This window comes from Bison bison, unplaced genomic scaffold, assembly GCF_000754665.1.
Source record: "Bison bison bison isolate TAMUID 2011002044 unplaced genomic scaffold, Bison_UMD1.0 scf7180017864256, whole genome shotgun sequence".
NCBI lineage: Eukaryota > Metazoa > Chordata > Mammalia > Artiodactyla > Bovidae > Bison > Bison bison.
Genome location: NW_011494828.1, coordinates 1,947,716 through 1,964,437, shown reverse-complemented (window position 1 = coordinate 1,964,437; position 16,722 = coordinate 1,947,716). Strand labels below are relative to the sequence as shown.

The following is a 16,722-nucleotide window of genomic DNA, read 5'->3' as shown; positions in this document are numbered from 1 at the left end:
CCCGCCGCTCGGCCGGCCGTTCCAGGGCAGGCCCAGACGCCCCCTCTCCAGACGGGGTCAGAAGCCATGCACCCTCCTGCTGCTGCCTCCTGGGAGCGCCAACAGCCTCCTCAGTGCTCTCCGGGAAGCGAGGCACGTCCAGGAGGCCCGAGCAGTGGCGCCGCACAGTGAGTGGAGGGCTGGAATCGCTCTCCGTGTGGGACGACTCGGACACCGACAGCCGCTTCCGTAATCTGGGAGACATGAGGCCGAGGATGGAGGGCCCGGCGGCCTCCCTCCTCCAGCCCAGGCCTCCTCGGGGGCTCGGCTCACAGAACCTCCCTCCGGGAGCCGCACCCGCGAAGGCCCCTCACGGCATCACGTCCTTCCCCATTATCGGTGACGGCCCTACGGATGGCCGTGCCGCCCACCCCTGGCTCTGAGCACTCACATCTCAGGGGAGCCGATCACCCAGCTTCGCTCTCGGCCCCTCAGCCCCGCCAGGCCATCTGTGCGGTCCTCCTTTTCCTCACTCAGGCTGCGCTTGGTGGGGGGTGGCGTCCGGCGCTCCTCGAGCAGCGAGAGCCGCTCCATGCTGCTGTACACCTGTGGGCACAGGGCCCCTGCCGGGATGCCCAACCACCACACCACAGGCCACAAAGGATCCCTGGCGCCTGAAGCTCTGGAACTGGAGCTAATTCTCCCCTTTCCTCCCCTGCACACAGCTGAGAACATTCAAAGAAACAGGCATTCCACTGGTCTGACCTGGCGCCACCCTGGCATCTCGTACCTCAGGGCCCTGAGTAGACCTGGAAGCATCCACTCCGTGCAGGTGCGGCCCTCTCCCCTCTTTCCCTGGAGACAGCGCCAGCCCCTGCCCCCTTAGGTGGCCCCAGCACATCCCTCAACAGGTCTGCTCCTCCCAGTTCTCCAGCTGGGGCTGCACCGGTCGCACCTTGCTGAACCTTGGAGAACAGGAAGAGAACTGGCGAATCTCAAGGCAGCCATCCTCACTCACTTCCTCCTCGTCCTCCGAGTCCACGTGGTGGTATCGCTCTGAGCGGGCTGGGACACACACAGCAGTGCCTTTCAGAGGCCCTGGTGCTGGCCTCCTTCAACCCTATCAGACCTCGGGAGGGCCTGGGGAAGTGACTCCCAATACCAAGCTCAGGGCACACAAGTGTCTCTGGGCACAGGTAGGATTCCCACTCCTCCCTGTCCCACCAGTGGCCTTACTGTCAAAGTAGCTGGTATCATCCTCTGACTCCAGCTGAGGAATAAATTCAGCCTTCTGGCGAAGAAGTCCTGTCCAGTCCAGACCAGTGAAGAATGGGTGCTGCTTCACCTCATAGGCACTGCCTGTGGACAGGGATGGTTTGGGCGGGTGGAGTCCAGGTCGCACATCCAGTGAGAACCTAGTTCCCGAGAGGCTGGGCTTGGAGGCCTCAGCTCCAACATCTTCCTCTTCCGCCCACAGGGAGCACGGCAGTCAGGAACCAGGGGCACTGCCTACACCTGAAGCCTGAACCTCCCAGTTACATGGACAGCCCCACTCCTCCCTTACTGGGGCCTGGCCCACCTGTGCCCAGTCTCTCCAATGGGTTCTGGTGGAGCAGTTTTGAGGTGAGATCTTGGGCGTCCGGCGGCAGTGCATCGTCCCCCTCAGGCCACACAATCTCATCTGAAGAGTCATCGGGGTGACAAGGGAAGGAGTCGGTTAGAGAAGGTCTTAGAAGTCGTGGGCAGAGTGGGGAGCTAGAGAAGAGGGTACTAGGATAGGATATACCATGGGGAAGTATAAAGGGCCCAGCCCAGAGCCCTGAAAGCCTTTCCTGGGACCCACTTCCTTCAAGCTGCACAAGCTCCCCTCTCTCTGGGGGAATCTCCCACATCCTCGACCACAGCTGGTTCTTTGATCCAGAGTAGCCACTGGAAAGCAGTGGCATCCTCTGTTCTAATCTCCAGCTCACCCCGCCTTTATACTCCTGACACAGATACACTCACTCACACACACACACACAGAACTCACACTCACGGCACAGGTACACCCATGCACGTATGCAGGATCACAAACACGATCAGAACAAGTGCTAGGTGACACACACGGTGTGCACGTGCACATCTGAAGCAAGCACACCAAACACACACAGAAGAATTCAGAGCAAGAACTTGTAAGCCTCACAGATGCTTGTGAAAATCATATCTGTGGATCTGGATTCTGTCCCCGCAGTGGGCTGGGGTGATGGTACCTACCACTGATCACTTGCCCAAAGAGCTCCTCCGGAGTGTCTCCAAAGAAAGGGACGCAGCCCACCAGGAACTCGTACAGGATGATGCCCATAGCCCACCAGTCCACTGGCTTCCCGTAGCCCTGCCGCAGGATCACCTCAGGTGCAATGTACTCTGGGGTCCCGCATACCTGGGCACAGAGAAGTTGGGGGGCTCAGCATCCTGAGATAGTCACCTGGCATGGTGGCTTGATGGGTGGGGGTGCTTCCGCTTCTTGAGCAGAAAGTCTCTGAATGAAGACTCATCACACTCTGGTTAATGAGCAGGAGTGACAGGAGCCCCAGGGTACCAGAGCTGGCGCTATCGGTGGGGCGAGTTTACGTATTTCCTAATTAACTATCCTAATTAATTAATTATAATAATTAACTATTATATCCTAATTAACTATTAACTAGTTCTATCCCTCTTGGCATGAGGTGCCCACAACTGACCTCTGCCCTCCAGCCTCCCAAAGAACAGATCCTATGGCCACGTGACTACTACAGCGACTTGTGGACAGTCACAACCCGAAATGTCAAATCAGGAAACGCTCAGAGGCTGCTCTTTGGATGCAGCCCAGTGGAAACTTGGAGCTGTGTTCTCAGGACACAGGCGCTGGGAGAGCTCTGCCCTTCACTGAGGCCAGGAGGCTCAGGACCGACCTAGTGTCAGCTCTGAGAGTGTCAACGGTCCTGAGACCGATCTTCTCCCAAGCCCCAGGAGGAAGATGATTTTGGATTTTCTACCCATTTGATTCTCATGGGCCACCCTATTTCCAAAGGTGCTCCCTCTCTTAATACCTCCCTGGAACCACAAGGAGGAAAAGACAGGCGCTCTCAGTCTTAACACTGAGCTGCAGGGGAAGCATGCGGCTCCCCATTCTTACTCTGAGGCCTGGAATTCAACCCCCAAGCTCTCAACCATCCTTCTTACCTGCTTGTCCAGGAACTCCCGTGCATCCTTTTCAATGTGGCCCTCGTACAAGTTTGTGGTCAGACTCATAAGGCCAATTTTGGAAAGGCCAAAATCAGTGAGCTTGATGTGACCCATGGATGTAATCAGCAGGCTGGGAAACCAGAGAAACAAATGTCTGGAGTTATCTCCTGGTCTTCCAAAAGTGCTGACTTTAGCATACTCCCCCTTTCCCCACTCAGACAGGGGAACAGGCAGCTGTGAGAGAACAAGCAGCTCTGGCAGTGTGAAAACTGCACTCGGCATGAGTAACTAACCCGCCTTTTGCCCAGCCCCCCGCCCCCCAAGTCACCTTTGTTTACTGTCCTCGACTGTGCTCTACACTGAGGGCAAGTATCGGCCGGCTGAGGAACAAGCTTTCCTCCGCAAGCGGTCAGCCCTGTCCTAAGGCTCCAGCCATCTCCAGCCCCCTCTTCTGACCTGGGGGGCTCACAACACCCCAAATCAGGGAGAAGGGGAAAGGGGCACAATGACCTCATCCCAAATCTATAGCTGGACTGGGGGCTCTAAGATCTCACAGGGAACTGTCTTCCCCTTCACACACACTGCCTGAGCCATTTCACTTAGTGCCAAAGGCTTCGGCCCTGTACTCCCTAGTATCTCCGGCCCCGACTCCTTTTATGAGCTCCACACCTACTCGCTGCCAGAAGCCCTGTGGGCACCCTGAACTCAACCTGTCCAAACAAGCTCATGCCTCCGAATGGGTCCTCTTCTCAGTGAAAAGCAGTGTTTCTCTTACCTACTGAGCTCTGTGATAAGTGCTTTAATGATTGTTTATAAAAATATTCTGGCTCATGAAAGGTTTTACAGAGGAATAACACAACCAAAGCAGGTATTATCCCCAAGAGGAGCAACACGAAGCTCAAAGAGGTTTAATTCACTGACCTGAGCTCACAGGGTTAACGAGCTCTATGAATGCAGTCTGTCTAACGTCAAAGCTGCTTTCCATGACAGAGACTTATCACCCCAGCCTCAAGACAGAACTGTGGAAGATGTCCCAGCCTGCTCTCTCACCCCAGCCTTACCATTTCCTTCCCACTTCCCCATCCCTCTCTTCTCCCGCCCGACTCTGCTCCAGGGGCCTGGTCTACTGCTGTGGTCTCACCACCTCTTTCCATGGGCAGTGATCTTCCTAAACCTAAATCAAAGTCTGAGTGTGTCTCCCCGTGGTTAACAGACCCTTCAGAGACTCTCTGTGTGTATTCTGCGCTTAGTCGCTCAGTTGTGTCTGACTCTTTGCAACCCCATGGACTATAGCCCGCCAGGCTCCTCTGTCCATGGGGATTTTCCAGGCAAGAATATCGGAGTGGGTTGCCATGTCCTCCTTCAGGGGCTCTTCCCAACCCAGGGATTGAACCCAGGTCTCCCGCAATACAGGTGGATTCTTTGCTGTCTGAGCCACCAAGGAAGCCCTGGGTCAGAGATTCTCTAGGACCCTTTAAAACTCAACCCAAACTAAATAAAAGGTCCCCTGATGGTCCAATCCCTGCCCCTCAGTCACGACTGAAACTAACAATCTCAGCTTCAGCCATACTGCACTATTTGTAGTTCCTCACACCTGTGTGTGTCTTTGTATATCCTGCTCCTCAGCATGACAGTCGCCCACACTGGACTTAAGCTCTATAGACCAGAGACGAGAATACAGTGCTTGGCAAAGAGCACATGTCAGTAAATGCCAGGCCACTTGCTCTGCCATCTACTAGATGTGTGGATTCTTTTGCTTCTGCTTGGGTTCTTGAGTAGAGCTCCTCAGTGATTCTTTGATGTCACCAAAGCTTTACAATGCCCCTGCTGGACCTTGCTGTCAATGTTCTTTGCATCTGGGGAGAGTCAGGGGTTAGAGTACCAAGCCTGGGTGCACACCCACATGACTAGCCATTTGGGATAGATTCAAACATGCTGTGTCTGCCTTCATTTATCTTGAGATCCAAGTGGGAGACCCTAAACAAGGGACTCGAAGAGTGGGCATACTTGTCAGGCTTGAGGTCACGGTGCACGATGCCGTAATTGTGTAAGTACTCCAGGGCTAGCACAGTTTCTGCAAAGTACAGGCGCACCATGTCCACAGGCAGGGCCCCGATGTTCTTCAGCAGCGTGGCACAGTCTCCTCCTGCAACAAGCCCAGGCCACCATGAAGCAGGGAGCCAGTGCCCTGCTCCAGATGGTCTCAGAGGCCCCAGAGGAGATGGCCTCACCAAACTCCCTGGCGCTAGACACGGTGATTCTAGCACCCCTGCTGCTGGCGTGGGTGGGAGGCAGACTGTAGACTGGAGCAGGAGCAAGAGGAGTCGGCCGGGGGCGGTCAAGGCCGCTGTTCAGGCCAAAGAAGGAAGGAACCCGGGCCTCTATGCCTGTAAGTTGACTTGTTGGGACAGGACTAAGTTATTTTTGGGTGGGAATCCTGTTTATTGTAAACACGTCTGGCTGATATTTCAGCATGTGTTATTTCCTTCCCGTTGGCTGTCCTTTAGTTTTGAGTAAAGTAACATTGTAAACTCCCAGCACATACCCAAGGAATTAAAAGGGGAGTGTTGTTCCCAACTTCAAGACTTAGGCATATTTGGAAGCTGTGCACAGCCCTGACGAAAGGAGAGGGAAGGCCACCGGAGAAGCTGTGCTCCACCATGCTCTTCTGCGCCACCCTGAGCATGCTGTATGCTCTTTAAGGGGTGCCCTCTAAAGCCATCTGTCAGGGTGGCAGCCTGCCTTTCTCCCAAGGGCCCAGATGCAATCCTCCCAGTGACTGACCCTGGGCGTGGGTGGCTCTGCTGCCTCCTCAGCCCTGTGTGGTGCCAGCAGGCTATGGGCCGTGCAGGCTTTGGGCATAGGTTTTATAGCTGAGGGACATATACATCCCGTCCCAGAATGCCTCTTTCTGTGCCTGACATGGGCAGCCTCATGGCAGCTCCAGCTCCAGAAGCCTCTTCCTGGGAGAGGCACGGCACCTGGTGCCTGCCGTGGCCAAATGGTCTCTACGATCCTAAAGCAGAAACCAGGGCCAAGGACAGGTGGGGAAGCTGGGCCCTGAAACACCACAGCCACACAAAGCTGCTGGGCCCTGATCAGGGCTGTCTCTGACTGTGCCTTGGCCCCTAGGGCAGGCCACCTGTCCCCCGTACCTTCCACATACTCCATCACCATGCACAGGTGGCGCTTGGTTTCAAAGGAGCAGAACATGCTGACCACAAAGGGGTTCTCAGCAAAAGTCAGGATGTCCCGCTCCACGAAGGCCTGCTGGATCTGGTTCCGCAGGATCAGGTTCTGCTTGTTGATCTTCTTCATGGCAAAGCGCTGCCGGGTGGACTTGTGCCGCACCAGGAACACGGCCCTGGAAGCAAAGCCCGTCTGTTCCGCACGGCCCTTGGCCATGCCCTCCGCCACTGCCAGCCTGGGGGTCAAACTGACTCCTCTCACACCTTATTGGTGTATGGAACAGCGGGGCAGGTGGTGCTCGACAGTGAGAAGGACACGAGGGCCTGCCCTGGGAGCTCGTCAAGTTCCTGAGGACACAGCTCAACCCCTCCTCAGAGCTCATAAGAGGAGGAGTGCCCCCAAGGGAAGAGGGGCTCCTGCCCAGGAAAGGCACCACGCTCAGCTGTCAAAGGGAACTGCACTATCATCTCTCCAGGAGGCTTCAGGGAGGGAGAAGGGCCATCCCGAGGGACAGTCCTGCTGCCCAGAGGACCAGGTACCACTCACTTCCAGAAAGAAGAGCCCACGGGCCAACTGAGCTCTAGTCCCGGCCATACCCGACCCCTGACTTTACCCATAGGCGCCATTGCTGATGAGCTTAATGGTTTCGAAGTCCTCCTCAGAGGGTGTCTTTTTCGATGTCAGAGATGCCCCACGGCCCTGGAAGACAAGGGAAAAGGCAAGGGGCAGGCATGCTCGTCAGAGTGTGCATACCTGAGGAGGCTGTGCCCCAGTGTCTGCCCCGCTCAGCCCTGCCGGAGCCTCCTCACTCCTCCCGGAGCTGAACAGCCCTCAGACCGTGCAGCAACCACCCTCTCCACTGGCCCTCTGCAGACAGTCTCTGAGAGAACCCACAGCCTGCGCTTCACAGGGCCCAGGGCCCAGGGTTGAGGCAAGAGCTCAGAGTCTTTACCTCGACTGAATCATCTGTCTCCGGAGTATCAGGACTGTCATAGCTGCTCAACTGGGCCATTTCTAGAAACAAAGCAAGGACACAAGACAAAAGTGTGCGCGGCAACCTCAGGCCTCTCGGCCGCCCGCTCACACCAGAGGACAGACGCATGCAGGGGAGCCATAAATGCTTCCTGCACGGGTCTGGGAGGCGGTCTTGCGGCTCTGGCTTTAGTGGAGTCACAGCTTTTGGACTTGTTTGCCAAATAACATTGCCACTCGTATCTAAGTCCAGTGCCATTCAAAAGGCCTGGAAAATTCTATAAAGCTTCCCTCAAACTCGGGACAATAGCTGAAAACAGGCCTGAAGCTGGTAGCCGGCCCCCGTCCTGCTGCCAAGACTCTGCTCTGCTGGATGAGGCCGGGAAGCAGGAAAGGCAGGGGCGGGGCGACTAGAGACAAGGGACTCAGATGCCCACCTTCACGAGGGGCTCAGCATGAAGCCCGGAGTCGGGACCACCCCAAAGACACAAGGGGACCTGTAAGGTGGCTGCAGGAGAGGCAAGCATGCAGACGAGGTGACCATTTCTGAAAATGTGATTGTGGTCCTTGTGTTGACCTCCTTTGACCTTTAGGATTTAAATCCAACCCAGGTGTGCCCAAGACAGCCCCACTTGGGTGTCAGAAGGCAGATGTGGACTATCTCGAAGGAGTGGCTCTTTTATGACACAGAACACAGGGTTTTCCTGCAGCCCTCGGGCCTCTGAGGCTGTGTTGTGTCCCTGTCCAGCTAACCCTCTTCTCCCAGTGGTTTCCCTGCTGTTAGAGCGTGTAGGCTGTGGGGCCTCTTTGCAGCCACGAGGCTGCATGCTCACCCTCTAGGGGATCCCGTGTGAGGCCCAGTTGGCTAACGATGTAGCGGGGAATGTCACATTTAATCCCTTGTCCCTCTTTGGCGTGGCCCTCAGCTGCTTCTAACAGGTGGTAGAACTCTTCAGGGTCAAACTCCTGTACCGGGGAGAGAGGTAGTCAGTGGTGAGACCTACAGGCGAAGGCTGCTGGCCTTTATGGTTTTAAGGCATTTACCCAGAGCAGGAGGAATAGGAAGACTTCCTCTTTGTGATGGACACCCCTACCCCAGAATCCCCAGAAACATCATGAGTCAGGGACCAATGGGGACAAAGCTATCTTAAAGGTCACCTCCAGACTGAACATCCTACACATCTGTTGTCTTCTACAGCAAGACGACTCAGAGCTTTCAGTTTCAAGAGAGCTCTGCCTATCTGCCTGGTCCAAAGCCTTGTGCCAGCCAGACACAGCACTGTCGGTGTCTCCCCATACCTAGTGCAGGGGGGCAGTCCTGGCCACCTTCAGTCACACTTCACAGCCCTGGTGGTACACACCCATGCTGTCAGGCATCTACTGAGCAACCCCTGTGTCCTGGGGTCTAGAGAGCCATATGGACACAGCACAGAAGTCTTTGTCTGCCCAGAGCACAGAATAATGAGGGCCTCACTGACTGAGTGCCTACTAAGTGTCACACTCGGCACTAAGCCCTGATGATACCTCTATGATCTTGGGGAGGAAGTCAAGTCTCACAGAGATGCATGGATTTGACCATGGCCACAGAGGTAGGGAGAAAGACAAAACCACTGCACAAGACCAGACTGAACTGCCAGCCCCTGTTTAACCACAGACTTCACGTTGTTGCAGGAGCGGCCCTCTGGTCACAACCCCAGCCTCCACTGCTTTTCTTTACCTCTGGTCTCAGGGGTTTAGAAAACACCACCACCACCTACTTGGGTAAAATCTAAGCCAGACTGGGAAATTCTATTACCTGCTTCTTCCTCCGTCCCTGTCTAGTCAGAATGCCTACTTCATAAACTCCCCTCCACCCAAATCTCCTTATCTGGTCTCTACCACCGTCCTAGTTCATGGCGCGCCTCTCTCACATGAACTGTGTTAAGAGCCTCTGGCCCACTGTCCCTGGCTCTGCCTTCTCCCCCAGTTCATTATCCATGTTGTGCCCACAGGTATCTTTCTCAGGAGTAAATCTCATGGAGTATTACTCAGAAATAAAAAGGAACCAATCACTGTTGCATGCAATAATATGTATGAATTGCTACAAAATTATGCTGAGTTAAAGAAGTCAGAACACACTGCATGATTTAATTTATATGAAACTGTATAAAAGGCAAACTTAACCATAGTGAAAGAGCAGATAGGTGGCTGTCTGGAGTGGGAGGCGAGGTGGGGAGGGGAAAGGGGCTGACTGCAAAGGGCCACAAGGGAATTTTCTGAGGTGAGAGAAATATCTTCCATCTCAACTGTGGCAGTGACTAGACAGGTGTAGATTTGCTAAAACTCACTGAACTGTATAACCAAATAGGATATATTTTATTGTATGTAAATCATACCTTTACAAAGTTAGTTATAAAAAGTAAATCTGACCACATCACATTCTTACCTAAACTTCCTGATGGCTCCCAGTGGCCTTATGGATAAACACAAACTCCTGAACCAAGAACCCGCACCCTTCATGGTCCTGTCATGAAGGACATGAAGGATCCACCTCCCAAGTTTTTCCCTCACCAGCTCTTCAGACACACCCACACTCCATCAAATGTCCTTTCTGACAGCTCTCTCCTGGTAAACTCACAGTTATCCTTCAAGTCACTGACGAAGCTTCATGTTCCCCAGGGGGCCTTCACTCAACATTCATTCCTGTCCATCCTGAGAAGCACATCCTTCCTCATGTTCCCACTGCACCTTGGATTTTCCCCCTTCACAACACTTCGCCAATATCATAACTATTACTTGCACATCTTCAGGCTTCATACCTAAGGCATTCAAGATGAATTCTAACCCTGCTGCAGAGGAGGCATTATGGGATCAGGACTCTGCTTTATTTATACCTGTATCTCCAGTGTCTAGAATGAAGGAGGCATTCAGTAAAGTGTCACTGAATGATCAAATGAAGGGTGGACTCAACTTGTGCAAACAAAACTGGCCTGTGCTTCTCAGCCCTGGGGCCCCCACTAACCTGGGCCTGCTCAGTGTGGGGTGGGCTAGATGAAACCTCTCCCCACCACTCTCCTCAGAGGTGTCCATGTTTCCTCAGGGACTCATTTGGTCCCCCAGTGCTTGCACATCATATTTAAATAAGGACTCAGCAGCAGAAATGGCAGCGGGTGCCCCCACAGTTCTGCTGTTAGCAGAATACTTCCTCTGCAGTCCCTGTTCCCACCCCTCCAGCCACCACCACCCCCCAACCTTCCCAGAGCCCACTCACCAGGCATTCCAGGAGACGAGCTGGGCGGGCAATGACAATCATCAGCTTTTTCACCAGCTGCATCACAAAAGCCACTTCTGAACTCTCTGAGCGCTCATGAGCCTGTAGAGAAGACAAAGGTAGCTTGAGCAATCTGCCGGCCCAGCGTGGCGGAGCGAAGCAGGACCGGCCTGAACAGAGCCGACTCTGGGGAGAAGCGCTTTGTAGTACAGAGAGTTCTGCAAAGCAGAGACCTTAGAGGAGGTCAGTGGGCCATGAGCAGGAGCCACGTGAGCTGGTGAACACTGCATGACACAGGAATGTCACACGGACACACCGCTTTACCTGCTTCTCCATCCAGCAGGCTTCACTTACCTACCAGACCCCAGCTCAAGAGGCAGCTCTCAATGGAGCCTTCACTGATGCTTTCCACCACAGACAGACCGTAAGGAATAGAAAGACCTCAAAGCAGGAGAGTGATGCGAGCAGCAGGGACTTCAGAGAGACGGCTCTGGCTGTAGTGGGGATGGTGCATGAAAGAGGGCAAGTCTAAAAGGAGGAAAACCCACCAGCAGGCTATGGCAATAGTGAAGATGAAAAAGGCATAAATCAAGGAAGTAAGAATGTAGGGAAATGGACAGACTGGGCCATCTGAGAGCAGCCCTGAGGGGTGCGTGAGGCAGGAATAGATGGTAACTGCAGCTCCAGTTTTAGGGAAATTTCAGTGAACCCCTAAATGAAACAGATAATATAAAGAGATATGCAGTTTAGGTAAGGATAGGTAGTAGCAGTTAGTAGTAGTTAAATTGCTAAGTCGTGACTCTTGCAATCCCATGGACTGTAGCCTACCAGGCTCCTCTGTCCATGGGATTCTCCAGGCAGGAATACCAGAGTGGATTGCCATTTCCTTCTCCAGGGGATCTTCCTGACCCAGGGATCAAACTCAGGTCTCCTGCATTGTAGGCAGATTCTTTACCAACTGAGCTACAAGGGAAGCCCCAAGGATAGGTAGAGAACATATTCCCTTTAGCTTTAAAGACAAAGCAGGTAGGTGGAAAAGAGTTCTGTTTTGGACCTGGAGAGTCTGAGGTACTACACTAGCTACTTCCTGAGGTATTTGCTCAGCCCAGGAGAGCTTCTTTTTTTCTGGAAACTGTTCTGACTTCTAGAATCTGTGTTGTGTGGCTGCACTTTCCCTCCCACTTCCAACAGCTGACCAGAGGGGATATAGGTGCTGAAAGGTGGATGGAACGACAACGGTTAATATCAGGGTGACAGAACTGTATAATCTGCTTCTGGGGAAAAGGATGAGCATGCCTACCAGAGAACAGAGTGGACTGGAGGAAGATGAACACTTCCTGGGCTTTCCACAGGTTCTCATTTCTAGCTCTAGTCCGTTCCGAAAGCCTGGTTGCATTGCTGTCTTCAATTCTCTAAGACCTGCCCTTTCAGTCTTTATATAATAAACTGTTCTGAGGTGGCTCTACTGCTTGCAATGAAGAATACCAGCCAATGTGAGAAGGAAAGTGAAGGATCTGAAACTCAGGAGAACGCAGGTGGGCAGGGACCCTTAGTGAATGGATGACAACTGAAGACATGGGAGCTGTCAGGACTGATCAGAGTGAAGAAGGAGAATGGGAGTATGGATGCTCAGGAGGGTGTCCCTAGGAACACCAGAATTTAAGAGAACTTGTGAAGGGGCAGCAAGACAGGAGAGAACACTTTCACGACAACCAGGGGGAGGGGAGATCAAGGAGAGGTTTTTTCACTGTGCAAACTCCCACAGAGAGGCAAACGAAGATGAGGGCTGAGAGAGGTCACAGGATTTGGCAACTGGTCAGTTAGTTCTTTGGGGACTTTTGCCTGAAACAGTTTTAGTGGAATATGGGAAGGGAAAGTGGAAGGCAGGATGATGAATAGTGAATAGCTTGCAAGGAAAGAAATATAGCAAATGAAGACCATTTAAAAACAAAAACAAAAAAAACCTGGTTATTAAATGAGAAGAGAGGCTGGGCACTTGATGAAATTGCATTCGTTCTTTTAAGGTGCAGCCCAAATATCAACTGTGTGAAGGCTCATCTAAGACCCCTGCTCCATCACACACACACACACACACACACACGAAGAACAAGAAGTAACGGCTCCCTTTTCTACGCTCCCCAAGCTGTTTGCTCATAGCACATGGTACTAGCATGTTGTCTTATAATTAACTGTCTCTACAGCTATGCTGCTGGGCCTTGTGAATACACAGCCTGTGTCTTTCTTTTTCCCTCACATACTAAGCCTAGCATAGGTGCCTCTTGTATAGCAGATGTCAATGCTTGCTAAGTGTTTGAAAGTGTAAGATCTTAGGCTCTGGAATGAATAACCTCGGTTTGGGTTCCAACTCTGTTACGCAAGAAACAAGTTACCTTGGGCTCACTTGGCCCCTTTAAATTTTGGTTTTCTCATCTGTTTATTTAGAGAATAATAATAGCACCTTCCATACAGTGCTGTTGTGAAGTTAAATTAGCGCAGTGACTAGCATATTCATCTGCCAAGGTTTCCCCGCAGGCATCTTTCATTCTAGTCATGTCAAACTACTTTACCTGTAATGTCCAGAATGTACCAAGTTCCTCCACACCTCTGAGAGGTTGTTTGTACTCCTTCCTAAGTCCAGTGAACTCCTACCTCCTCACGAAGATCCAACTTTTCCTGAACTCTCCACACAGAGTCAGCATATCCTCCTCTGTGCTCAGAATTCATCTCTAGCTAGTGCTCATCAATCACACTTACTACAATAAACAAAAGTGAGGTAATTCATAGAGCACTCGGTGTGATGGCTGGCACACAGGACACTTCAATAACTAACAGCTGTCATTTTTACTGCAATTCTTATTGATGGGTCTGTACACCCCAGTCAAAGGCAAATTCCTTGAGCCAGACCCACACTGAACTTCTTTTCTGCATTCCTAGGGCCTAGCAAACGACAGAACGTATGACTGCACTGGCTCTGTGTCTAGTATTCTTCCTACTTCCAGGGGCAATGAGGAAAATGCCTGTAGTTTCTGGGCAGGGCTCTGACTTTAGCATTTCAGAAGATTAATCTTAGATGTACAAGCAACCTTGGAAGTCTGGTTGATTTACCTGATATCTCAGTCCCAGATTCCTATCTATTGTTACAGAACTGTTAGAAAATTATTCTTGGTCTACGGCCATACCACCCTGAACGCGCCCGATCTCGTCTGATCTCAGAAGCTAAGCAGGGTCGGGCCTGGTTAGTACTTGGATGGGAGAAAATTATTCTTGAACAGAAACAAAGAGCTGCCAGTGATGTTTCATGGGACTTTAGCTTTTTTAAACTCGTATTTCTGCAATGTCTGAATGCAAGTATTACTTTTAAAATCAGAAAGACAATTTTATAGAAGGAAGAACTTCTTCATCTATTAAAATTAAAACCTTTCTCCAAGTAACTCTTGTCCACTGGGCTTGTCTACCTTTTAGGGGACAGAAAAGCTATGCATCTATTACATATGAGAAGACTTCCAGTATCTGACAGCAATGATCATGATCCTTTCTCTAGGTTCAACTTTTTCCTAAATTAAAAAAAACAAAAAACTTCCGGCTCCTAACTTCTGGACTAACACACTGGAGTCCATTTGATTATCAGCCTTGGCTCTCAGCTCAGTTGGTGAGAAGGCACAGGTCTGGAGGTAACTGGGTCTGGACTGGGAAACATTCCAGTGACATGAAGAGCCCAGCCCCAGGCAGACAGCACATCTCCTCTCCCCTAAATTGTGCTAATGGTGTGATGTGAACAGCTGTGGTCTGCGGAGAAGCACCCATCACCCAAGTGGAGAGGTGGAGAGGAAGCCAACCGCGGAGCATGAAGTAGCGACCCAGAGACTTCTCACGCTCAGGAGCACCAGGTCTCTAAACCATCTGTCCCCACTAGAGAACTTCTCACTATGTATAGGGAGCATCAGCGAACAGATAAACCCACAGAGCAGTCTTCAGGACTGCTTTATCTTGGCTGAGAAGAAGCGGTTTCAAGGCTCTGCTTACACCAGTGTGTCTACCAAACGAGAGCCCACGGCAGCCACTGGGGCCTCTTTCTGGCTTTGGGTTACAAGTCTCCTAGGCAAATATTTATGAACACTACCAGTGTTGGAACCTTGGGCAGGGTGACTAGAATTAGAAAAGGAGAAGACTCATAGCACTGGGTTCTGATACTAAACAGGCTTCTCTCAGAAATGCAGGGGACTGAGGAGAAACCAAAGTCCAGCAGCAGCAGCAGCAGGACACGTAAGGGGGGCCCCGCACATCAGCAAGAGGTGGCACGCAGGCTGGGAGCACCATGACCACTGTAATCTTGGCTCAGCACTAATAACCACTGCCACGTGCAGCGTTCACCAGAGTTCCGCACAAGGACACTCACATCTTGCAGAAGCTTCTCTAAATTCTCTTGAAGTTCGTAGAAGTAGTGTGAGGTAATGAGGCCACTCCGGGATTTGTCCAGGCAGTCTCGGGCCATCTCTATCACCTGATGATGAATAAAGCTCAAGGTTCCATCAGCCAAGGGCAACACGTTGTCTGGAGTGTTGGAGGAGATGAACTCGGCCAGACGCTCTTCCATTTGTGCAGTGGCCTGCAAATCAAAAAGGACAAGTGACTTTCTCCTCCTGCGCCAGGTCGCCTGGAGCTAAGCCGGAAGGGCCTGGTCACAGCCTGAGGACAGGCTCTGTGATCCTGCTCTCCGGATGCTGCCCTTGGGGAACCTGACGACTGGACACGTGAAAGGCCGCCTTCAAGTCAAGTCAAGGCCCTCTCCCATCTGGCCTCGTCCACCTCTTCACTCCTTAAAGGGCATGCTCTCTTGCTCTAAGGACACTGGGGTTCTGTTGTTTCCCTCCTCATTATGCTGTCTCATGCCTCCGTCCATTTATGCTGTTGCCTGTGTGTGGCTTTTTCACCTGCCAAGCCTGCCTGGCAAACTCCTACGACTCCTAATCTCAGTTCAAGCATCATTCTCCTCTGGGAAGTCTTTGATTCCTCCAGGCAAACTAGGGCTTCTTTTCCTCTGTGCTTCCACTGGACCCCTCAACTATACAAACTTGGTGTGTGGACACTGCTGGTTTCTAAATCTGTCTCCAAACTGGGAACTTCTTCAAGCCAGAGGGAGTCTGATTATCTCAGGATGCTCTTACTTCACCTTAAGACCCAAGTGAGCTAAGCAGATGTTCAGAGAGTATTTACTCAAGTTGTGAACCTACCGGCTCATGGACCCGGATCCCCAGCAGAGCAGCATGGGGTTTGGCTCAGAAGCCTCTTGGGGATCTAACTGCACATTAATGTCAAAAGAACACACGTGAGCTAACAAGTTCCTGCCTATCTGGGGCTTGGCTTTCTTTTCTTTGCCCACCAGGTGGCAATTTCTGATTTTCAGTGTGTTTAGGTGGATATTTGTGTAGGTGCGTGTATGTATACACACATTTTTGGTTTATGCATATATAGACACACATATATATATGGTGGTGGGAGGGGAGAGGAGGAATCAACATATTTTCTCTATCATCACTTCATCCTGCGTGAATGACTTGGGGACATACAAACATGGAGTGCTAGAATAACACAACACCTAATACATAAGGAGGAGGAAACATGGGATGCATTTCCAAACACTATCAGATCAGTCGCTCAGTCGTGTCCGACTCTTTGCGACCCCATGAATCGCAGCATGCCAGGCCTCCCTGTCCACCACCAACTCCCGGAGTTCACTGAGACTCACATCCATCGAGTCAGTGATCCCATCCAGCCATCTCATCCTCTGTCATCCCCTTCTCCTCCTGCCCCCAATCCCTCCCAGCACCAGGGTCTTTTCCAATGAGTCAACTCTTCACATGAGGTGGCCAAAGTACTGGAGTTTCAGCTTTAGTATCATTCCTTCCAAAGAAATCCCAGGGCTGATCTCCTTCAGAATGGACTGGTTGGATCTCCTTGCAGTCCAAGGGACTCTCAAGAGTCTTCTCAAAAAGGATCAATTCTTCGGCGCTCAGCTTTCATCACAGTCCAACTGTCACATCCATACATGACCACAGGAAAAACCATAGCCTTGACTAGACGAAACTTTGTTGGCAAAGTAATGTCTCTACTTTTGAATATGCTATCTA

The 16,722-nt window shown here is 51.8% G+C and overlaps 1 protein-coding gene across 1 annotated transcript in view; it reads right to left on the bottom strand.

The window, feature by feature from the left end:
• The window catches only part of MAST2 (microtubule associated serine/threonine kinase 2), a 118,031-nt gene that overhangs the window by 4,561 nt on the left and 96,748 nt on the right, over positions 1-16,722 (bottom strand). Inside the window, exons 10-23 of the mRNA XM_010847895.1 lie at positions 14,991-15,200; positions 10,595-10,696; positions 8,178-8,310; positions 7,325-7,386; positions 6,986-7,071; positions 6,339-6,547; positions 5,191-5,329; positions 3,181-3,313; positions 2,233-2,398; positions 1,559-1,660; positions 1,216-1,338; positions 935-1,044; positions 431-585; positions 6-233 (exon numbers count right to left, since the gene is read on the bottom strand). Coding sequence (XP_010846197.1) covers positions 6-233; positions 431-585; positions 935-1,044; positions 1,216-1,338; positions 1,559-1,660; positions 2,233-2,398; positions 3,181-3,313; positions 5,191-5,329; positions 6,339-6,547; positions 6,986-7,071; positions 7,325-7,386; positions 8,178-8,310; positions 10,595-10,696; positions 14,991-15,200 — 1,958 coding nt within the window. The remainder of the gene's footprint in view (positions 1-5; positions 234-430; positions 586-934; positions 1,045-1,215; positions 1,339-1,558; positions 1,661-2,232; positions 2,399-3,180; positions 3,314-5,190; positions 5,330-6,338; positions 6,548-6,985; positions 7,072-7,324; positions 7,387-8,177; positions 8,311-10,594; positions 10,697-14,990; positions 15,201-16,722) is intronic.